The 18,921-nt window shown below is 42.1% G+C and overlaps 1 protein-coding gene across 1 annotated transcript in view; it reads right to left on the bottom strand.

Moving 5' to 3' along the window:
* Nucleotides 1-13,631: 13,631 nt before the first annotated feature.
* LOC145652792 (NACHT, LRR and PYD domains-containing protein 3-like) overlaps nt 13,632-18,921 on the bottom strand; it is a 14,071-nt gene continuing 8,781 nt past the window's right edge. The window contains exons 5-10 of the mRNA XM_081704274.1: nt 18,694-18,870; nt 18,131-18,307; nt 16,518-16,694; nt 15,928-16,104; nt 14,857-15,033; nt 13,632-13,996 (exon numbers count right to left, since the gene is read on the bottom strand). Coding sequence (XP_081560400.1) covers nt 13,975-13,996; nt 14,857-15,033; nt 15,928-16,104; nt 16,518-16,694; nt 18,131-18,307; nt 18,694-18,870 — 907 coding nt within the window. The 3' untranslated portion in view covers nt 13,632-13,974. The remainder of the gene's footprint in view (nt 13,997-14,856; nt 15,034-15,927; nt 16,105-16,517; nt 16,695-18,130; nt 18,308-18,693; nt 18,871-18,921) is intronic.

Genomic DNA, 18,921 nt, shown 5'->3' with positions numbered 1-18,921 from the left:
TGCATTGAAGTACTCTACTGCATGGCTAGCCTTCTTAGGCGGGAGATTTATGTTGAAGGAAAACAGTACAGCCCTCTGAACAGTGTCTGGGAGGCTGTGGTTACTGCTGCACAAAATGTTGATTGTCAACAGATTAAGAAACTGACAGACTCCATGATCGGAAGACTATATTGTTCGCTGATATATATATATATATATATATATATATATATATATATATATATATATATATATATCACATATATAAAGGGAATTCAAAAAGAAATATTTGCCAAAAATCTGAGTTGCGCCTGCTTATTCCATTGGACACAAGCACACTACGGAGTCAAACGTAAAACCAAACCCCGCGTAAAGGGGCTCAGTAAACCGGGAGTGGAACGTGTATATGTGGGTCAGTGTGTGCGCATCAGCAGAGATATTGTAGAAGGACAGAGTGCCAGCTGGCCAGTCCAGATACACCCCTACTCTGTGGGAGCGTGAAGGGGGAGCCGGTATTTCAATGCTCTTATCATTGTGACAGGCAGAATAACTGCTGCTGTAGCAGCTTATTCTCCAGGACTGTGTGTTGTATCCAAACCTACATTTGCGACTCCTTCCTTTTTTGCTGATCCCTTTATATGTTGCTGCTATATCGATGTCTCCACTCCATTCAGTCTCCCAGTAAGAGCGTCCAGATGTGCCCTCTTTGCTTAGCACCTGAAACCTGCAGTCGAATCTGTCTGGATGATCAGGGTACAATTGCTGCTCTCTCTGACATGTCACCTTTCTGTTCCCCTCAGAAAGAGAGAGATATGCGTGTGCTGTGTTTGGGTCCAGTGTGAGATTACAGGCGTCTGTATACAATAACAGAGATTTGAGTTGAAAACATCAACATAAGAAAAAGAGTGAGAGTGAGTGAGTGTGTGTGCATGTTTGTGTAAACTTACATTTCTTTAGTCCTGGTTTAATCCTGAATTCTCCACCATGATCCATTCTAAAAGACACACACACCACTTGTAGGCCATACTATATAAAATAATAACTTTTCTTGCAATATTCAAAAGCTATTAGCAAGCTCACCTTTTGAGAGTCATAAAATTCAAGCTTGTTTCTCTCTACACCATACTCAACTGATTCCTTGTTTTTTTAAAAAAAAATAAAGGTTTGACTCTGTGACAAATAATACTTATAATCAGTATATGTTTCAGCAGGCATAATGAATTACATCACTAATGAACCATTACTAATAATATTTGACTTTTTAAATAGTAAAATATTTTAAAAAAAAAAAAGAAAACTTGGTAGGGGTATTCTTAACACGGGCCTATATTCTCACTTTAGGACACTGGCCCAGCTATTCTCAAATCAGGTTATATTTTTGATGGAGACTACAAAGCACTTCTGTAAGTCTAACTGACCATAGGTGTCTCCCAAATGCTGTATATGTAAATATTTTCCACATTTTGTTATGTTTCAGACTCTTAAAATGGTGTCATTTAATTTTTTTAATCAACATATGCATAATATGCTACAATCACAAAGCAAAAACAGACTTTGTTTTGTATATTTATTAAAATTTAAAAAATGGAGAAATTCATTTTACATATTCAGACCCTTCAGGTAGTACTCGGTTAAAGCACATTTTGGAGCAATTACCATTTGGGAGAAAATAAACTGAAAAATCAAGAGGCAGAATATTTCCCTCTTTTTTGGATCACCAACAAGACAAAAAAGTGGGATATAAATAATTGTTGAGAGAGATGATTACATTCATTATGTTTGTTTAATGTTAGAATCAGAGTATCAAACATATTTCTGAGTCCTTAGTAAGCTGATGTTCTACTTTATAGTAAACGAATGTGTTCTGTCACCATTGTCTAACTTCAGGCTCCCTCTCAAAAACACCATCCCTGTTTCATCTCAGGGGTCCTGATAATAATAAGAATTATAGCACAGGACAATTGGCTTTGCTGCACTTCACTTCTGTGGTAGGTTACTTTGCTATTTACTGTGTTTCAGGGTATGTAAGTTGTCACAGAACGCTTGCCTCCCGTGAGTCACGTGGTTCTGCCCGCCACGTGCAGTGGGAGGACTGTCTTGATTGTAACCACACCTGCACCTCATTCGTCTTTATGTATTTAAACCCATGTTAAAGTATGCAGGGTGTTGGTTATTGTTGGCATAATGTCTAGATGTAACACGTTTCTGTTAGAGGTTGTTTCAAGTTTCAAGTTTGGTTTACATAGTCATACACAGTATAACTCACAGTGAAATGGTTGAGAGTGCTCTGTCCAAACTGAGGAAAGAAAACAGGGGTGCATTGAGAAATATAGATATTCTATATATGTGAAATATATATATATATATATGCAAAGAGAAATATATATATTCTATGCAGGTACAAAATATATTAACAATGTATGTACAATATATGTATATTATGATTATATACACAATGTACAATGTATATGGTTGTGTATATATGGACACAATGTACAGAATGTACAGATCCGTTTTGTAGAATAACATAACATATTTACATTTGTGTCACAAGGTAATTGAATATATATATATATATATATATATATATATATTATATATATATATATATATATATATATATACAGTTATACAGTTATGTTACATGGTGGTGGTGGTCCCCACAGTTTATCAGTTTCCCTGATTCAGGGCCAAATGGCCTGTGGGAAGAAGCTCCTCTTCAGTCTCTCTGTCTTGGTCTTCAGGGAGCGAAAGCGCCTCCCTGACCTCAACAGAGAGAAGAGTCTATTGTTGGGATGGGTGGGGTCCTTCACAATCCTCCTGGCCTTGGTCTGGCACCGCTTGTAGTAGATGGTCTGCAGGTCAGGAAGTTCCGTGTGAGTGATGCGCTCTGCTGAACGCACTACCCTTTGGAGTGCTTGTCTGTCCTGCTTGGTGCTATTCCCAAAACAGACTGTGATGTTCCCCGTGAGGATGCTCTCAATAGTGCAGGTGCAGAAGTTCTGCAGTACCTTGGAGGGCAGTCTGAAGTCTCTTAAGCGTATGAGGTGGTAAAGACGCTGACGAGCCTTCTTTGCCAGGGAGATGGTATGGCGGGACCAGGACAGGTCCTGTGAGATGTGAACACCAAGGTACCTGAAACTATCTACTCTCTCCACCGTGGTTCCACTGATCCTCACAGGTTGGTAGTGCCGCTCCTGCTTCTTGCTGCAATCCACGATCAGCTCCTTTGTCTTACTGACATTTAGGAGGAGATTATTTTTCTGGCACCAGTTTTCCAGGTGTTTAATCTCCTCCAGGTAGGCCCTCTCGTCGTTGTCCGAGATCAGGCCCATGACAACGGTATCGTCAGCAAACTTGACAATGATGGTGGAGCTGGAAGTGGCTGTGCATAGGTGTACAGTGAGTAGAGCAGGGGGCTTAGGACACAACCCTGAGGAGCTCCAGTGCTGAGGCTGAGGGTGGATGAGACAGTTGCCCACCCGCACTGATTGTGGTCTGTCCGTTAGGAAGTTGGAGATCCAGTCACACAGGGACGTATGCAGTCCTAGATCCCCCAAATTAGTAGTGAGTAGGGAGGGGATGATAGTGTTAAATGCTGAACTGTAGTCAACAAACAGCATTTTAACATAATTTCCCCTCCCTTCGTCCAGGTGAGTCAGTGTAGTGTGGAGCAGATGTGCAATTGCATTGTCAGTGGAGCGGTTGTGGCGGTATGCAAACTGCAGTGGGTCCATGGAGGCTGGCAGTGAAGATGTGATGAAGTCTCTGACTAGCTTTTCAAAGCACTTCATCACGACTGATGTGAGGCCAACAGGGCGGTAGTCATTGAGGTCGGAGGGTCGAGGTTTCTTCGTGACGGGGATGATGGTGGATCGCTTGAAGCTGGACGGGACGATACCGAGCGTCAGGGAGAGATTGAAGATGTCGGTGAATATCGGGGTTAGCTGATCTGCGCAGGCTTTGAGGACCCTCCCGCAGATACCGTCTGGTCCCATCGCCTTCCTGGTATTCACCCTTTTAAACACTCTTCTCACGTCACTCTCCGTGATGATGAGAGGGCGCTGTTCTATGGTGGGCCCTGCGCATGTGCCATTGGCTGTGCCGATAGTACCATTAGCACTAGTGCTGCTAGCATTAGTGCTGTTAGCATTAGCGCTACTAGATGTAGCCTCGAAGCGAGCGAAGAATGTATTCAGTTCGTTCGCCAGAGACTCATCTGCACTCATCCGCACACAATCCAGAAACAAACACAAAGACAAAAACAAAACAGGGAGCTCAGGATGGGGTCAAAAACCATGAGACGAGAGCAGAAGTACAAAATCCAAAATCTGCAGTGAAAGAAATGGGCAGAAAGAGAGAAGAACCGGAGGCTACAGAAGCACTAAGAAACGCTCAGTATGAAGGTGGTAGGTGAACAATACTTCACATGGAGCAACAGAAGGACTAGACTTATATAAGGAGGTGACAGGGGTGTGTAGAGTTAGTACTTAATCCAGGCTGAACAGTGTGGGCTGGCTGAGTAATGACTGACGGGATTCTGAAAGAAGACAAGACGGCTATGAGATTATACACAATATGCCCTACATACCTAATAGACTCCAATGTGCTGTGTGGATCATCTACTCCAGTAGTTAGCAATTCAGCATCTTGGAGTCCTGGGTGATTATAGCTCAGATCCAGTACTCTCAAACGTGAGTGGTTGGAACTCAAGGCAGAAGTCAGACAAGAACAGCCAACCTCTGTGACTAAGCAGCCACTCAGTCTAAAGAGAGGAAGGAAATGAGAGCATGAGAATGCAATCATAAATATACGTAACTAAGATCATAATTATTATTTTTAAAATGTCTATACAGACAAAATATTTTTATTTTGAACACAAAACTTAAATGCTTTGCAACCATAGTTTAAAGGCTTTAAAAAAAAAATGTTAAAAGAAGGCTCACCTGAGTATTTCTAGCTTGCAGTGCAAGGTCTTTAATCCATAGGAAAGCATTTTTATTCCTGAATCATGTAAGTCATGTTGTTACAAAGCTCCAGCTCTTTTAGCAATGAACTGGGTGATTGTAGAGACAAAGCTAAAGTTTCTCCTGATATTTCTGTGAGGTTACAGACAGCTAGTCTGGGGGGGAAAGTGTGAACATATGAAAGGATTTTTAAAATTTCATACTCCAGTACATCATTCAGGGCACATCCACTAAATGGTGCTTAACACCATCCTCCAAATAGAAATGATGTAATCACCACCACCATCATCATCATCATCATCATCATCATCATCATCATCATCATCATCATTAACTTGTATAGGTCCGTTCCCATGTTCAAGGTCTCTTCACATAACATACAAAAACACAGAACATATAGTAACTTTACAAACATAAGTCAGTTTAGATTCAAGCGTAGTGTAGTTTTAAAAATGTATGTATGTATGATATTAATGTAGAGAATTATATTAAACATCCAGCAAAGTTTAAATAAAACAAATAAGGCACTACCCAAAAACCAACTATCCGACTCATCAGGGTGAAATTCTATGTGCACATGACTGACATCCTTCAATTCAAGATTCCCAGCCCACAAGGCTTTTTAAGGACAACTACACACAATGGCACAAGTGGGGACAATCAGAATATGTGCATGTACACACCCACTAATGCTCATTATAAGAATTACCACAGGATGCTCTACTTGCTAGTGTCATCTTTGGGACTTATATAGGTAGCATGAGTGGGGATGAATTAACATCAAACTATTGTTTTTTTAATACTTCAATATTTTCCAAACACAACAGCTGTCACCCTCACTTGCTTCTTATTTTGTAAAGATGGTGCCGGTGAGATCGGCTGCCGTCATGACTGCTCCGTCCACACCTGGCAATTTTTTCGCTCTTTTCGCTATTTTTTTCGCTATTTTCGCTCTTCCTGCTACCCCTGATTTCTCTGCAGCCCTTCTCTACACACCACGGCGCCTATCTCGTACAGCAGAGATGCCCTTATTTCTCTTAATTTACATAGCACTCACCTCAAGCCGTCTGTAACCCCAGACCCAAGATGGCCGACGGAGATCCTGAGGGAAAACAAAAGATGCGGCGCGAGGAAAAGGCCTCGAGGGAAGCGAGCCGGCATCAGGAACAGGCTGAGGGCTCGGGCACACCGAGCTCCCTTCCCCAGCATCCTGCTAGCCAACGTCCAGTCTCTGGATAACAAGCTCGATGACCTCCGGGCCAGGATAAAGTTCCAGAGGGACATTCGGGACTGCAATCTCCTCTGCTTCACCGAGTCGTGGCTGAACCCAGCGGTACCAAACCACGCTATCCAGCCGGCCAAGTTCTTCTCGGTTCACCGCATGGACAGGATGGCAGATTCGGGGAAGTCGAGAGGCGGCGGAGTGTGTGTGATGGTAAACAACAGCTGGTGTAACAATGCCAATGTTGTTATTCTCACCCGCTCCTGCTCACCCAACCTGGAGCTGCTCGCCCTCAAGCTTCGTCCTTTCTACCTTCCCCGGGAGTTCACTTCGGTCATCATCAACACCATGTACATCCCACCTCAGGCTAACATGGACACTGCACTGTGTGAACTTCATGAGGCTCTCACACAGTTTCAGGCACAGCACCGGGATGCTGCACTTGTTGTGGTTGGGGATTTCAACAGCGCTAACCTCAAGCGTGCAGTGCCCAACCTTTACCAGCACGTAACCTTCCCCACCAGGGGAAATAGGACACTAGACCACTGCTACACCCCATACAAGGACAGTTACAAGGCACTAGCGCATCCACCGTTTGGTAAGTCGGACCACGCCGCCATCTTCCTCCTACCAAAATATAAACAAAGGCTGAAACGGGAAGCTCCGGTTCAGAGGGAGGTCGCGCGCTGGACAGACCAATCGGTGGCCGCTCTGCAGGACGCTCTGGATGATGCAGACTGGGACATGTTCCGGCGCAGCACTGATGATGTCAGCGAGTTTACGGAGGCAGTAGTGGGGTTTATTGGGAAACTGGTGGACGACACGATCCCAAGAATCACCATCAAGAAGTTTTCCAACCAGAAGCCCTGGGTGGACAGAACCATCCGCGAGGCTCTGAACTCTCGCACTGCTGCCTACAATGCGGGGATCATCAGCGGGAACATGGACGAGTACAAGTCTGCAGCATACGGAGTGCACAGGGCGGTGAGGGAGGTGAAGCGGCGCTACGGGAAGAAACTAGAGACACAGTTCCAGCAGATTGAATCTAGATCCCTGTGGCAGGGACTACGGATGATCACGGACTACAGGAGCCCACCCTCTGGACTGATGAGTGCGGATGAGTCTCTGGCGAACGAGCTGAATACATTCTTTGCTCGCTTTGAGGCTACATCTAGCAGCGCTAATGCTAACAGCGCTAATGCTACCAGCGCCAATGCTAACAGCGCTAGTGCTAACAGCGCTAGTCCAAATGGCACTATCGGCGCAGCTAATGGCACATGCGCGGGGCCCACCATAGAACAGCGCCCTCTCATCATCACGGAGAATGAGGTGAGGAGAGTGTTTAAAAGGGTGAACACCAGGAAGGCGATGGGACCAGATGGTATCTGCGGGAGGGTCCTCAAAGCCTGCGGGAGGGTCCAGCTTCAAGCAGTCCACCATCGTCCCCGTCCCGAAGAAATCTCGACCCTCCGACCTCAATGACTACCGCCCTGTCGCCCTCACATCAGTCGTGATGAAATGCTTTGAAAAGCTAGTCAGAGACTTCATCACATCTTCACTGCCAGCCTCCATGGACCCACTGCAGTTTGCATACCGCCACAACCGCTCCACTGACGATGCAATTGCACATCTGCTCCACACTACACTGACTCACCTGGACGAAGGGAGGGGAAATTATGTTAAAATGCTGTTTGTCGACTACAGTTCAGCATTTAACACTATCATCCCCTCCCTACTCACTACTAAGTTGGGAGATCTAGGACTGCATACATCCCTGTGCGACTGGATCTCCAACTTCCTAACAGACAGACCACAATCAGTATGGGTGGGCAACTGCGCCTCATCCACCCTCACCCTCAGCACTGGAGCTCCTCAGGGTTGTGTCCTAAGCCCCCTGCTCTACTCACTGTACACCTATGCACAGCCACTTCCAGCTCCACCATCATTGTCAAGTTTGCTGACGACACCGTTGTCGTGGGTCTGATCTCGGACGACGAGAGGGCCTACCTGGAGGAGATTAAACACCTGGAAAACTGGTGCCAGGAAAATAATCTCCTCCTAAACATCAGTAAGACAAAGGAGCTGATCGTGGATTGCAGCAAGAAGCAGGAGCGGCACTACCAACCTGTGAGGATCGGTGGAACCACGGTGGAGAGAGTAGATAGTTTCAGGTACCTTGGTGTTCACATCTCACAGGACCTGTCCTGGTCCCGCCATACCAACTCCCTGGCAAAGAAGGCTCGTCAGCATCTTTACCACCTCAGACGCCTAAGAGACTTCAGACTGCCCTCCAAAGTACTGCGGAACTTCTGCACCTGCACTATCGAGAGCATCCTCACGGGGAACATCACAGTTTGGTTTGGGAATAGCACCAAGCAGGACAGACAAGCACTCCAAAGGGTAGTGCGTTCAGCAGAGCGCATCATTCACACGGAACTTCCTGACCTGCAGACCATCTACTACAAGCGGTGCCAGACCAAGGCCAGGAAAATTGTGAAGGACCCCACCCATCCCAACAATAGACTCTTCTCTCTGTTGAGGTCAGGGAGGTGCTTTTGCTCCCTGCAGACCAAGACAGAGAGGCTGAAGAGGAGCTTCTTCCCACAGGCCATTCGGGCCCTGAAACAGGGAAACTGATAAACTGTGGGGACCACCACCACCATGTAACATAACTGTATATCTGTACCTCTGTATATATAGATTTTATACTCAATTACCTTGTTACACAACAACTGTAGATATGTTATTATACAAAATGGATCTGTACATTCTGTAGATTGTGTACATATATACCCAACTATATACATTGTACATTGTGTATATAATCATAATATACATATATTGTACATACATTGAATATATATATTTATCTTGCATATATATATTTTTCTCTATGCACCCCTGTTTTCTTTTCCTCAGTTTGGACAGAGCACTCTCCACCATTTCACTGCGGGTTATACTGTGTATGACTATGTATGTGACAAATAAACCAAACTTGAAACTTGAAAACTTGATTTTTACCTTTCCAGACTCAACTAATCTGCACAGAGAGCCCCATACAACAGGACTCAATCTTCACTCTCTCCAACAAATATTAACATGAATATAACCTTTATACCAAAGCATTGCATAAACTGTCAATGTCCCCCAAATAAATAAAATAAATTGTACATTCACATTTATTGTAACAAATCGCATTTTTACAATACTTCCTCTCTCATGAAAAGAAATTATTTCAAGTCTAGAAAACAAAACTGAACAAGATTTTGAATGTCAATAATATAGGCAATCCATAATTAATTAAAATAATGTGGTCTTCAAACAAATATTTTGCCACTTTTGCTACCCGCTGATTTTGAAAGGCATATATGTTTAGATATTTTAGATGTTTGTTTTTGTAAACCAACCCATTACTACAAGTAAACAACAAGTGAAAGGCAGTTTGGTCAGCTGCTATCTTTTGAAAGGGCATAGTATTAACCTTGCGATATAGAACTGAGTCAACAAATTTGTGTGAAATTCCTTACAGAAATGATGCAAAACAGGTGGGTAAGATATAAGCTTGCTGAATAGTGGGCTACTCTCTGCCAAAACACATTCAATAACTTAACAGTTAATTGCACCAGGGTTCATTTTACACAAACCAAAACTGCCAAATATGAACACATCCTTAGTTGCTCTGTTTTCACACAAATAATTATCTTTTTCATTTTATGCCACTATTAATAGTTCCAGTTATTTACTGTAACAGTTAATAGTGGCATATGTTACATATGTTACAGTGGTTTACAATAAGTAAACCATGTTACAGTGGTTTACAATAAGTAGAAATCAAAAACCTGCTGCGCTGGTTCTGTTAGACTGTTAGTATAACCTTTAGAATAATAATATTACTTATTTAAACATTATCTATGTACTGCATTTTTTAAAATATTGGATGAACATTCAAAATGAAAAGTGCTATATAAATAAAGATGATTGGGTTTTTTTCATCGTTTACTTTGAAAATGCATGATAATTTGGAATTACCTCACTTTCATGACTCAATAACACGTCTGTCTTATGTTGGCTTCACTGGAATAATCAAAGAAAGGTGGGCTCTTCTTGTCTTCTAGTAATAGAAGACCTCTCAGAGCTTAATGTAATCAGAGCTAAATGACTAAAATGTGAAGGAATATAGCTCTGGGGAAGTCTGTCGGTTGGCAGAGATGTTAATGATTAATTGATGAGTCATAACTGAATCAATCATGATTTTACTAAATACAAGTTAATGCTTAGGTAATTCAGCTACTGTTTGAACAGTAATGTTTACCCAGTGCCTTGAGTTCTTTCAGAGTTCAATGTGTCAAGGGAACTGGGATGGATTAATGCTCACATATGCTTATAATTATTACTACTTTATAATTATTATTTCTTTATTAAGTGTACGTTGGGTTTTTTTTAGCTGACATACCAAGATAGGGGTCTAAATGTATGTAAGACAAGAGTCTCAATCATAAACACTAACCTCAAGATCTCCAATTTGCAATGTGAACTCCTTAGTCCAGCAGAGAGCAGACTCACTCCTGAGTCCTTCAGGTCATTGTAACTAAGATCCAGCTCTTTCAGTGACGTACTTGCTGACAGTAATGATGTAGCCACATTTTCACAGGATTGCTCACTGAGATTACATCCAAGTAGTCTACAATAAGCTGTAAGAAGGAATAAGAGAAAATACATGTATTGCATATATCATGTTAACATTGAGCCTTTTTGGATCAAAATATAATGGTCACCCAATAGAAAACATTTTTATATTAATGGCCTAAATTGACCTAATATTGATTTTATATTAATGGCCTAAATTGACCTAATATTAATATTAATATTGATGTCTGAGTACTTTCAGATTGTTTTTAGGGATAATTTAAGATCTGCTGCTAAAACTAAATTGTTTTCTTTCTAGAAAGCTGGTTTCTCCTCACTTAAAAATAAAAAACATTATTATGTGATGATTGAAAGTTCTTGATTAATAATAAACAGAATGTTTAGAATTTGCTTATTGGTTACTCCTGTAGTTCCAATGCATTCAGGTTTATATTTAGCTGTTGAAGTACCATTTGCTACTAAGAAACATTTGGTATTGGTTCTTGGATAATTCACAAAAAGCCTTTTAAGCAGAGGTTCTGAAAAATAATATTTTTAAGTGCTCTGAATTATTAAACCTTGTTAAACCTTGTTATTTATGGAACCAAAAAAAGATTATTTTGGCACCACCAAAAATGGTTCTTCTACTGGCATTGTTCCAAAAACCTTTTAGGCAATAGTTGGCACCTTTATTTTTTAAGAGTGTATACTATTAATGCAGGTGTTAATAACCATGTGTATGCTCAATATAATTTGTATTACAAAAAGAAACAAAAAACAACCATGAAAAGAACCTAAGACATACTGACCTAAGCAGCTCCAGTTTACAGTATGAACTCCTCAGCCCAACAGATAGTAATTTCACTCCTGAATCCTGCAGGTTGTTTCTACTAATGTCCAATTCTTTGAGGGGTGAGTTTTTCAATTGTAGCAGTGTACCCACAGTCTCACAGGATTGTTTAGTCAGATAACAACCAGCCAATCTAAAAAAGCAGTTACTATGCTTTACTAAGATCAGGAAACTGTAACCACATGTCAAGTAATTAAATATTAGCATTTATAGGGATTTGTCTATTTTTTCATTTTAGGTTGAAATGAAAAATGTCAACATTGAATAATTTGTCCTTACTTGATATCCATTAATTTCCATTTATGTGATGTTTTAATACTCTCTATTGTACTCCAAACACACAAACACACACACACACACACACACACACACACACACACACACACACATAATATAAGTATTTAGTATTACCTCCTACATTGCTGGAAATCTCAAGACAAGCAAATGTGTATATATAATAAACTGTATAATTGGAAATAGCACATATGACTGTTCTAAAGAATGGACAGGAAAATGTTCATTTATTCAACAGATTGCATCTTACTATGTTCTTGCCAGCACCCTGCTCTACCAGTTCTACCATGTGAGCTACAACAGCATACAGCAGCAAGCTAGAGAGACATGCCAAATTAATCAACAGATAAAACCGGTTGCATCTGTACATGGTTATTGGTAGCCCATATGTGGATTTCAATGTCAGTAGATTGCCAGATCCAGAGAGAGAATCTACCTGGCATACAAGAGGTTTCTTGTTTGAGAAACTGCTGAAAAGCAATGCTGTGATTTTTGTTTTTGTTTTGATTGACAAACTAAACAGTACTTCCTAAAATTCTTACCACCTGTATCCTGTCACCTGTTCCTACACTAAGAGTTTAATACATTGAAATAATTACATGCTGCAATTGTGTCAGAAGTAATATTTAATGAGCTAGAATTTGAGCTAGAATTTGATGAGCTAGAACTGATGAGCTAGAACTGGTACCGATGATCTGAGATATCTAACAATGTCTACAAATAAAACCCAAACTGGTACAGATGATCTGAGATGTCTAACAGTGTCTACAAATGAAACCCAAACTGGTACTGATGATCTGAGATGTCTAACAGTGTCTATAAATGAAACTCACACTGGTACAGAAATCCACGTAACTGCTTTCTCTTTCTCTTCAGACTTCAAGGAACGGTCAGGTACATTTTAATCAGTCAAACATTTATCAAACATTTGTCAAACACAGGGCTCATGCTCTCCTGATGATACAGCACAAAGAAAGCAGCCTATTCATCATAATGTTATTCTCCTTTTATGAAATATATCATATGAATTCCAGTGCCATACTCGAGGTTTAGGATTGCTGTTGTAAACTGGAAAACTGATCTTTTTTTACTTAAGGTATTTTCTTCTTAACCCATTTTAACGAGTCATCATCTCTCAGCTCTTCAGAAGGGAGAACAGCCGATTTAAAGGAAGCTTCCTGTGATCACAGTGGCTTGTGTGCTTCGCTAGGTCCTGACCAAAAACCTCCATAAAAGAACCCTAAACTGTTTAATTCTCCCACACCTAACCTCCACCTCACCTTCACAGCAAATCACCAACCACTAAATGCAGCCTTCTTTAGCCAGGAGCAGAGCTAAATGTCGCGGGTGACATAAATTCTCACGGTGAAGTCCGCCGCTCTCAGCGGAGCGAGAATCCGCTTTTCTGATTCACGCTCACAGATCCGGATTCATGGGGGTTGGAGGAGTGCTGACATTTGGAATTCCTCGATATTTGCTGACATGTGCTGACATTTGGAATTCCACCTTCCAGAATGATCCAAAAAACCTACATCATTTTTTCCTCAAGATTTCTCTCAGGAGATTTGTGTTTATAAACAGCTGAAATAGGCATGTTACCTCATGATTTAATGAATAACTGACCCATCCAAATCGTCACACCATACATAAGACCTGCATCACACATAACATGTGTGTATTAAACCCAAGGTGAGTCTGTGTTTATTAAAGCTTAAAACTTTATTATTCAGTGTTGAGGATTTTGTGGGGTAGTTAGGGGGAAGTTTAAAACTGTACATTTAATTTTTTAATAAACCTTTTCTTTACACTCATATGCAGGTTTAGCTTTAATGATCTCTGTAAACTTCATACTAATGAGCACTAGAGAACAGACAGGCACCCGAGCTTCAAATCAGGTCAGGTGTGCGTGACGTCCACGTCAGCCCTGTGTTGTAGTCATGTTCACATGGAGAATCACATGTACAGTCACATGTGTGTGTTTGGTCATCCTCTTCTCTCTGTGAGACTTAGAACACGTCAGCAGTGTGGTGTCCAGGTCAGGTGTGTGGTGTCCAGATACTGTAAGAACAGGACAAAAACATTCAGCCATCAGACTGTACACATAGGTAAAAGGAGTGTAAACACCTCTAACACACAGTAAACTAAATACACAGAACACAAACTGTATAAGAGTTGTAGAGTCATTCTCTCTCACACACAAACAAAACACTCTCTCTGTAACACTCTCTCACCAAGACACACACCCATTCACACCCATTCACACCCTCCATACAGACACACACCCATTCACACCCATTCACACCCTCCATACAGAGTGTGAGGATGAGAGTGGAGTATTAAAGCTGTTTTAGATGTTCAACATCTCCAGTGTACAGCATCACCATTATAGTGTCTAAACCACCATCATACACACATTAAAACTAACACAACCAAATTAAAACTAACACACTATTGAGAAAAATCATGAACAATCACAAGAAAAAATACAGAATTGACTAATTATATTCTCCATATAAACACCCATAAACACCAAGAGAACTATAAAATCACTACAGAAACAAAATATCTTTCTCTGTGTCAAACACACTAAACAAAATTCCACATGCTTGGGCAAAAGAAAATCACCAACACTACAATCCCACATATTAACATATGAAACACATCACCCACACTAAAGCTTAAAACTACAAACCCCACATATTCACATATGAAACACATCACCCACACTAAAGCTTAAAACTACAAACCCCACATATTCACATATGAAACACATCACCTACACTAAAGCTTAAAACTACAAACATGTGTGTGTGTGTGTGTGTGTGTGTGTGTGTGTGTGTGTGTGTGTGTGTGTGTGTGTGTGTGTGTGTGTGTGTGTGTGTGTGTGTGTATAAAGAGGCAGTAAGTCAGTAACTCACTCTAGTTTCTCCAGTTTACAGTGTGGATCCTCCAGTAGAGCAGAGAGCTGCTTCACTCCTGAGTCTCCTGGTTTATTGTAGTCCAGATTCAGCTCTCTCAGGTGTGATGAGGGGTTTGACCTCAGAGCTGAAGCCAGAGCAGCACAGCCTTCATCTGTTATACTGCACCAAGACAGACTGCAGAGAGAAGGAGAAAAACATCTCACACTTACAGATCAACACACAGATATGCACAATATGTTGTTTGGGTGTTCATAAGAGAAGCAGTGATAGTGTGTGTGTGTGTGTGTGTGTGTGTGTGTGTGTGTGTGTGTGTGTGTGTGTGTGTGTGTGTGTGTGTGTGTGGGTGTGTGTAAAGAGAGAATGAATGAGTGAGAGTGTGTTCATGTGAATCTAATTTACACAGTGATAGTGTTTGGGTGTCAGAGAGAGAGAGGAAATACACTCTGTGGAAAAACTCCTCACACTTAGGGATCAACACATAGACAAGCACAGGCACACACACTTGCACATTCACAATATGTTTTGTGTATGTGTGTTTGAGAGATGCAGTAGTGTGTGTATAATGAAAGAATGAGTGAGTGTGTGAGACACAGTGTGAGAGTGTGTGTATGAGACTCTAATTAATACAGTGATGGTGTTTAAGTGAGAGGGAGAGAGAGAGAGGGGATATTGACTGTGTGTGTATTTGTGTGTGTGTGTGTGTGACTATGTGGAGGGGTATTGATTGTGTGTGTGAGTGAGAGAGTGGGGATGTGTGTGTGTGAGACTGTGTGGGTGTGGTGTGTGCATGAGAGGATATTTGTGCATTGATAGTGTGTGTCTGAGTAACAGGATATTGACTGTGTGTGTATGTGTGGATATTGACTGTGTGTGTGTGTTTGTATGTTTGCATATGGATATTGACAATGTGTGTGTGTGTGTGTGTGTGTGTGTGTGTGTGTGTGTGTGTGCGTGCGTGTGTGTGTGTGTTTGTATGTATGTATTTGTGTGTGTATGAGTGAGGGAGGATATTGACTCTGTGTGTGTGTGTGTGTGTGTGTATAAAGAGACAGTATGTCAATAACTCACTGTAGTTTCTCCAATTTACAGTGTGGATCCTCCAGTAGAGCAGAGAGCTGCCTCACTCCTGAGTCTCCTGGTTCATTGTAGTCCAGATTCAGCTCTCTCAGGTGTGATGAGGGGTTTGACCTCAGAGCTGAAGCCAGAGCAGCACAGCCTTCATCTCTAATACTGCAGTCAGACAGACTGTAGAGAGAAGGAGAAAAACACACACTTACAGATCAGTAAACAGACAAGCACAGGCACACACACTTGCACGTGTACAATATGTTATGTGTGTGTGTTACTGTGTGTGGGGCTGTACTGACTGTGTGTGTGTGTGAGTGACAGGATACTGACTGTGTGTGAGGGAGAATATTGACTCTGTGTGTGTGTGTGTGTGTGTGTGTGTGTGGACATTGACTCTGTTTGTGTGAGTGGGCGGATATTAACTGTGTGTGAGTGAGAGAGTAGGGATGTGTATGTGTGAGACTGCATGTGGGGGGTGTATTGAGGGTGTGTGGATATTGAATGTGTGTGTGTGTGTGTGTGTGTATGTGAGAATATTGACTGTGTGTGTTTATGTGTGTGTGTAAAGAGACAGTAAGTCAGTAACTCACTCTAGTATCTCCAGTTTACAGTGTGGATCCTCCAGTAGAGCAGAGAGCTGCTTCACTCCTGAGTCTCCTGGTTTATTGTAGTTCAGGTTCAGCTCTCTCAGGTGTGATGAGGGGTTTGACCGCAGAGCTGAAGCCAGAGCAGCACAGCCTTCATCTGTTATACTGCACCAAGACAGACTGCAGAGAGAATGAGAAAAACTCCTCACACTTACAGATCAACACACAGACAAGTACAGTCACACAGAATTGCACGTGTACAATATGTTGTGTGTGTGTTTGAGAGATGCAGTAGTGTGTGTATAATGAGAGAATGAGCAAGTGTGTGAGAGTGTGAGAGTCTGTGTATGGGAATCTAATAAATACAGTGATAGTGTGTATGTGAGAGAGAGAAAGCGGGGATATTGACTATGTGTGTGTGTGTGTGTGTGAGTGAGAGAGTGGGGATGTGTGTGTGTGACTGTGGGTGTGTGCGTGAGAGGATATTTGTGTATTGACAGTGTGTGTGTGAGTGACAGGATACTGACTGTGTGTGTGAGGGAGGATATTGAATGTGTGTGTGTGTGTGTGTGTGTGAGAGAATATTGACACTGTGTGTGTGTGTGTGTGAATGTGTGTGTGTTTGTGTGTTTTATATGTCTGTGTTTACGTGTGTGTGTGTGGATATTGACTGTGTGTGTGTGAGGATATTGAGTGTGTGTGTGTGTGTGAGGATAATGACTCTGTGTGTGTGTGTATGTGTGTGAGGATATTGACTCTGTGTGTGTGTCTGTGTGTGTGTATATGTCTGTGTGTATGTGTGTGTGTGTGTGTGTGAGGATATTGACTGTGTGTGTGTGTGTGAGGATATTGAATGTGTGTGTGTGTGTGTGTGTGAGAATATTGACTCTGTGTGTGTGTGTGTGTATGTGTGTGTGTGTCTGTGTGTGTGTATATGTCTGTGTGTACGTGTGTGTGTGTGTGTGTGTGTGTGTGTGTGAGGATATTGACTGTGTGTGTGTGAGGATATTGAATGTGTGCGCGTGTGTGTGTGTGTGTGTGTGTGTGTGTGTGCATGTGGGAGGATATTGACTGTGTGTGTGTGTGTGTGTGTGTGTGAGGATATTGACTGTGTATGTGTGTGTGTGTGAGGATATTGACTGTGTGTGTCTGTGTGTGTGTGTGAGGATATTGACTGTGTGTGTGTGTGAGGATATTGACTGTGTGTGTGTGTGTGTGAGGATATTTACTGTGTGTGTGTGTGTTTGTGTGGATATTGATGGGGGGGTGTTGACTGTGTGTGTGGGGGTGTATTGACTCTGTATGAGTGAGAGAGTGGGGATGTGTGTGTGTGTGTGTGTGTGTGTGTGTGTGTGTGTGTGTGTGTGTGTGTGTGTGTGTGTGTGACTGTGTGTGTGGGGTGGGTATTGACTGTGTGTGTGGGTGTGGTGTGTGCATGAGAGGATATTTGCATATTGACAGTGTGTGTGTGTGTGTGTGTGTGTGTGTGTGTGTGTGTGTGTGTGTGTGTGTGTGTGAGAGTGTGTGAGTGTGCGTGTGTGTGAGTGTGTGTGTGTGTGGGTGTGTCTGTGTGAGCGTGTGTGTGTGTATAAAGAGACAGTAAGTCAGTAACTTACTCTAGTTTCTCCAGTGTACAGTGTGGATCCTCCAGTAGAGCAGAGAGCTGCTTCACTCCTGAGTCTCCTGGTTTATTGTGTTTCAGATTCAGCTCTCTCAGGTGTGATGAGGGGTTTGACCTCAGAGCTGAAGCCAGAGCAGCACAACCTTTATCTGTAATACTGCAGTTAACCAGCCTGCAGAGAGAAGGAGAAAAACTCCTCACACTTACAGATCAACACACAGATAAGCACAGGCACACACTTGCACGTTCACAATATGTTGTGTGTGTGTGTTTGAGAGATGCACTGTGATAGTGTGTGTATGGGAATTTAATAAATACATTGATAGTGAGATGAAGATTGAGGAGAGAGAGAGGGAATATTGACTGTGTGTGTGTGTGTGTGTGTGTGTGTGAGTGAAAGAGTGCGGATGTGTGTGTACTGACAGTGTGTGTGAGGATACTGACTGTGTGCGTGTGTGTGTGTGTGTGAGGATATTGACTCTGTGTGTGTGAGGGTGTGTGTGTGTGTGTGTGTGTGTGTTTGCATGTGTATAAAGAGACAGTAAGTCAGTAACTCACTCTAGTTTCTCCAGTTTACAATGTGGATCCTCCAGCAGAGCAGAGAGCTGCTTCACTCCTGAGTCTCCTGGTTCATTGAGGTCCAGATTCAGCTCTCTCAGGTATGATGAGGGGTTTGACCTCAGAGCTGAAGCCAGAGCAGCGCAGCCTTCACCTCTAATACTGCAGCGAGACAGACTGTAGAGAGAAGGAGAAAAACTCCACACTAACAGATCAACACACACAAGT

Source organism: Electrophorus electricus, chromosome 21, assembly GCF_041902795.1.
Source record: "Electrophorus electricus isolate QZ-2024a chromosome 21, ASM4190279v1, whole genome shotgun sequence".
In the NCBI taxonomy this organism is placed as follows: Eukaryota; Metazoa; Chordata; class Actinopteri; order Gymnotiformes; family Gymnotidae; genus Electrophorus; species Electrophorus electricus.
Note: the sequence above shows the minus strand (reverse complement) of the source record. Positions and strands in the feature narration are given on the sequence as shown.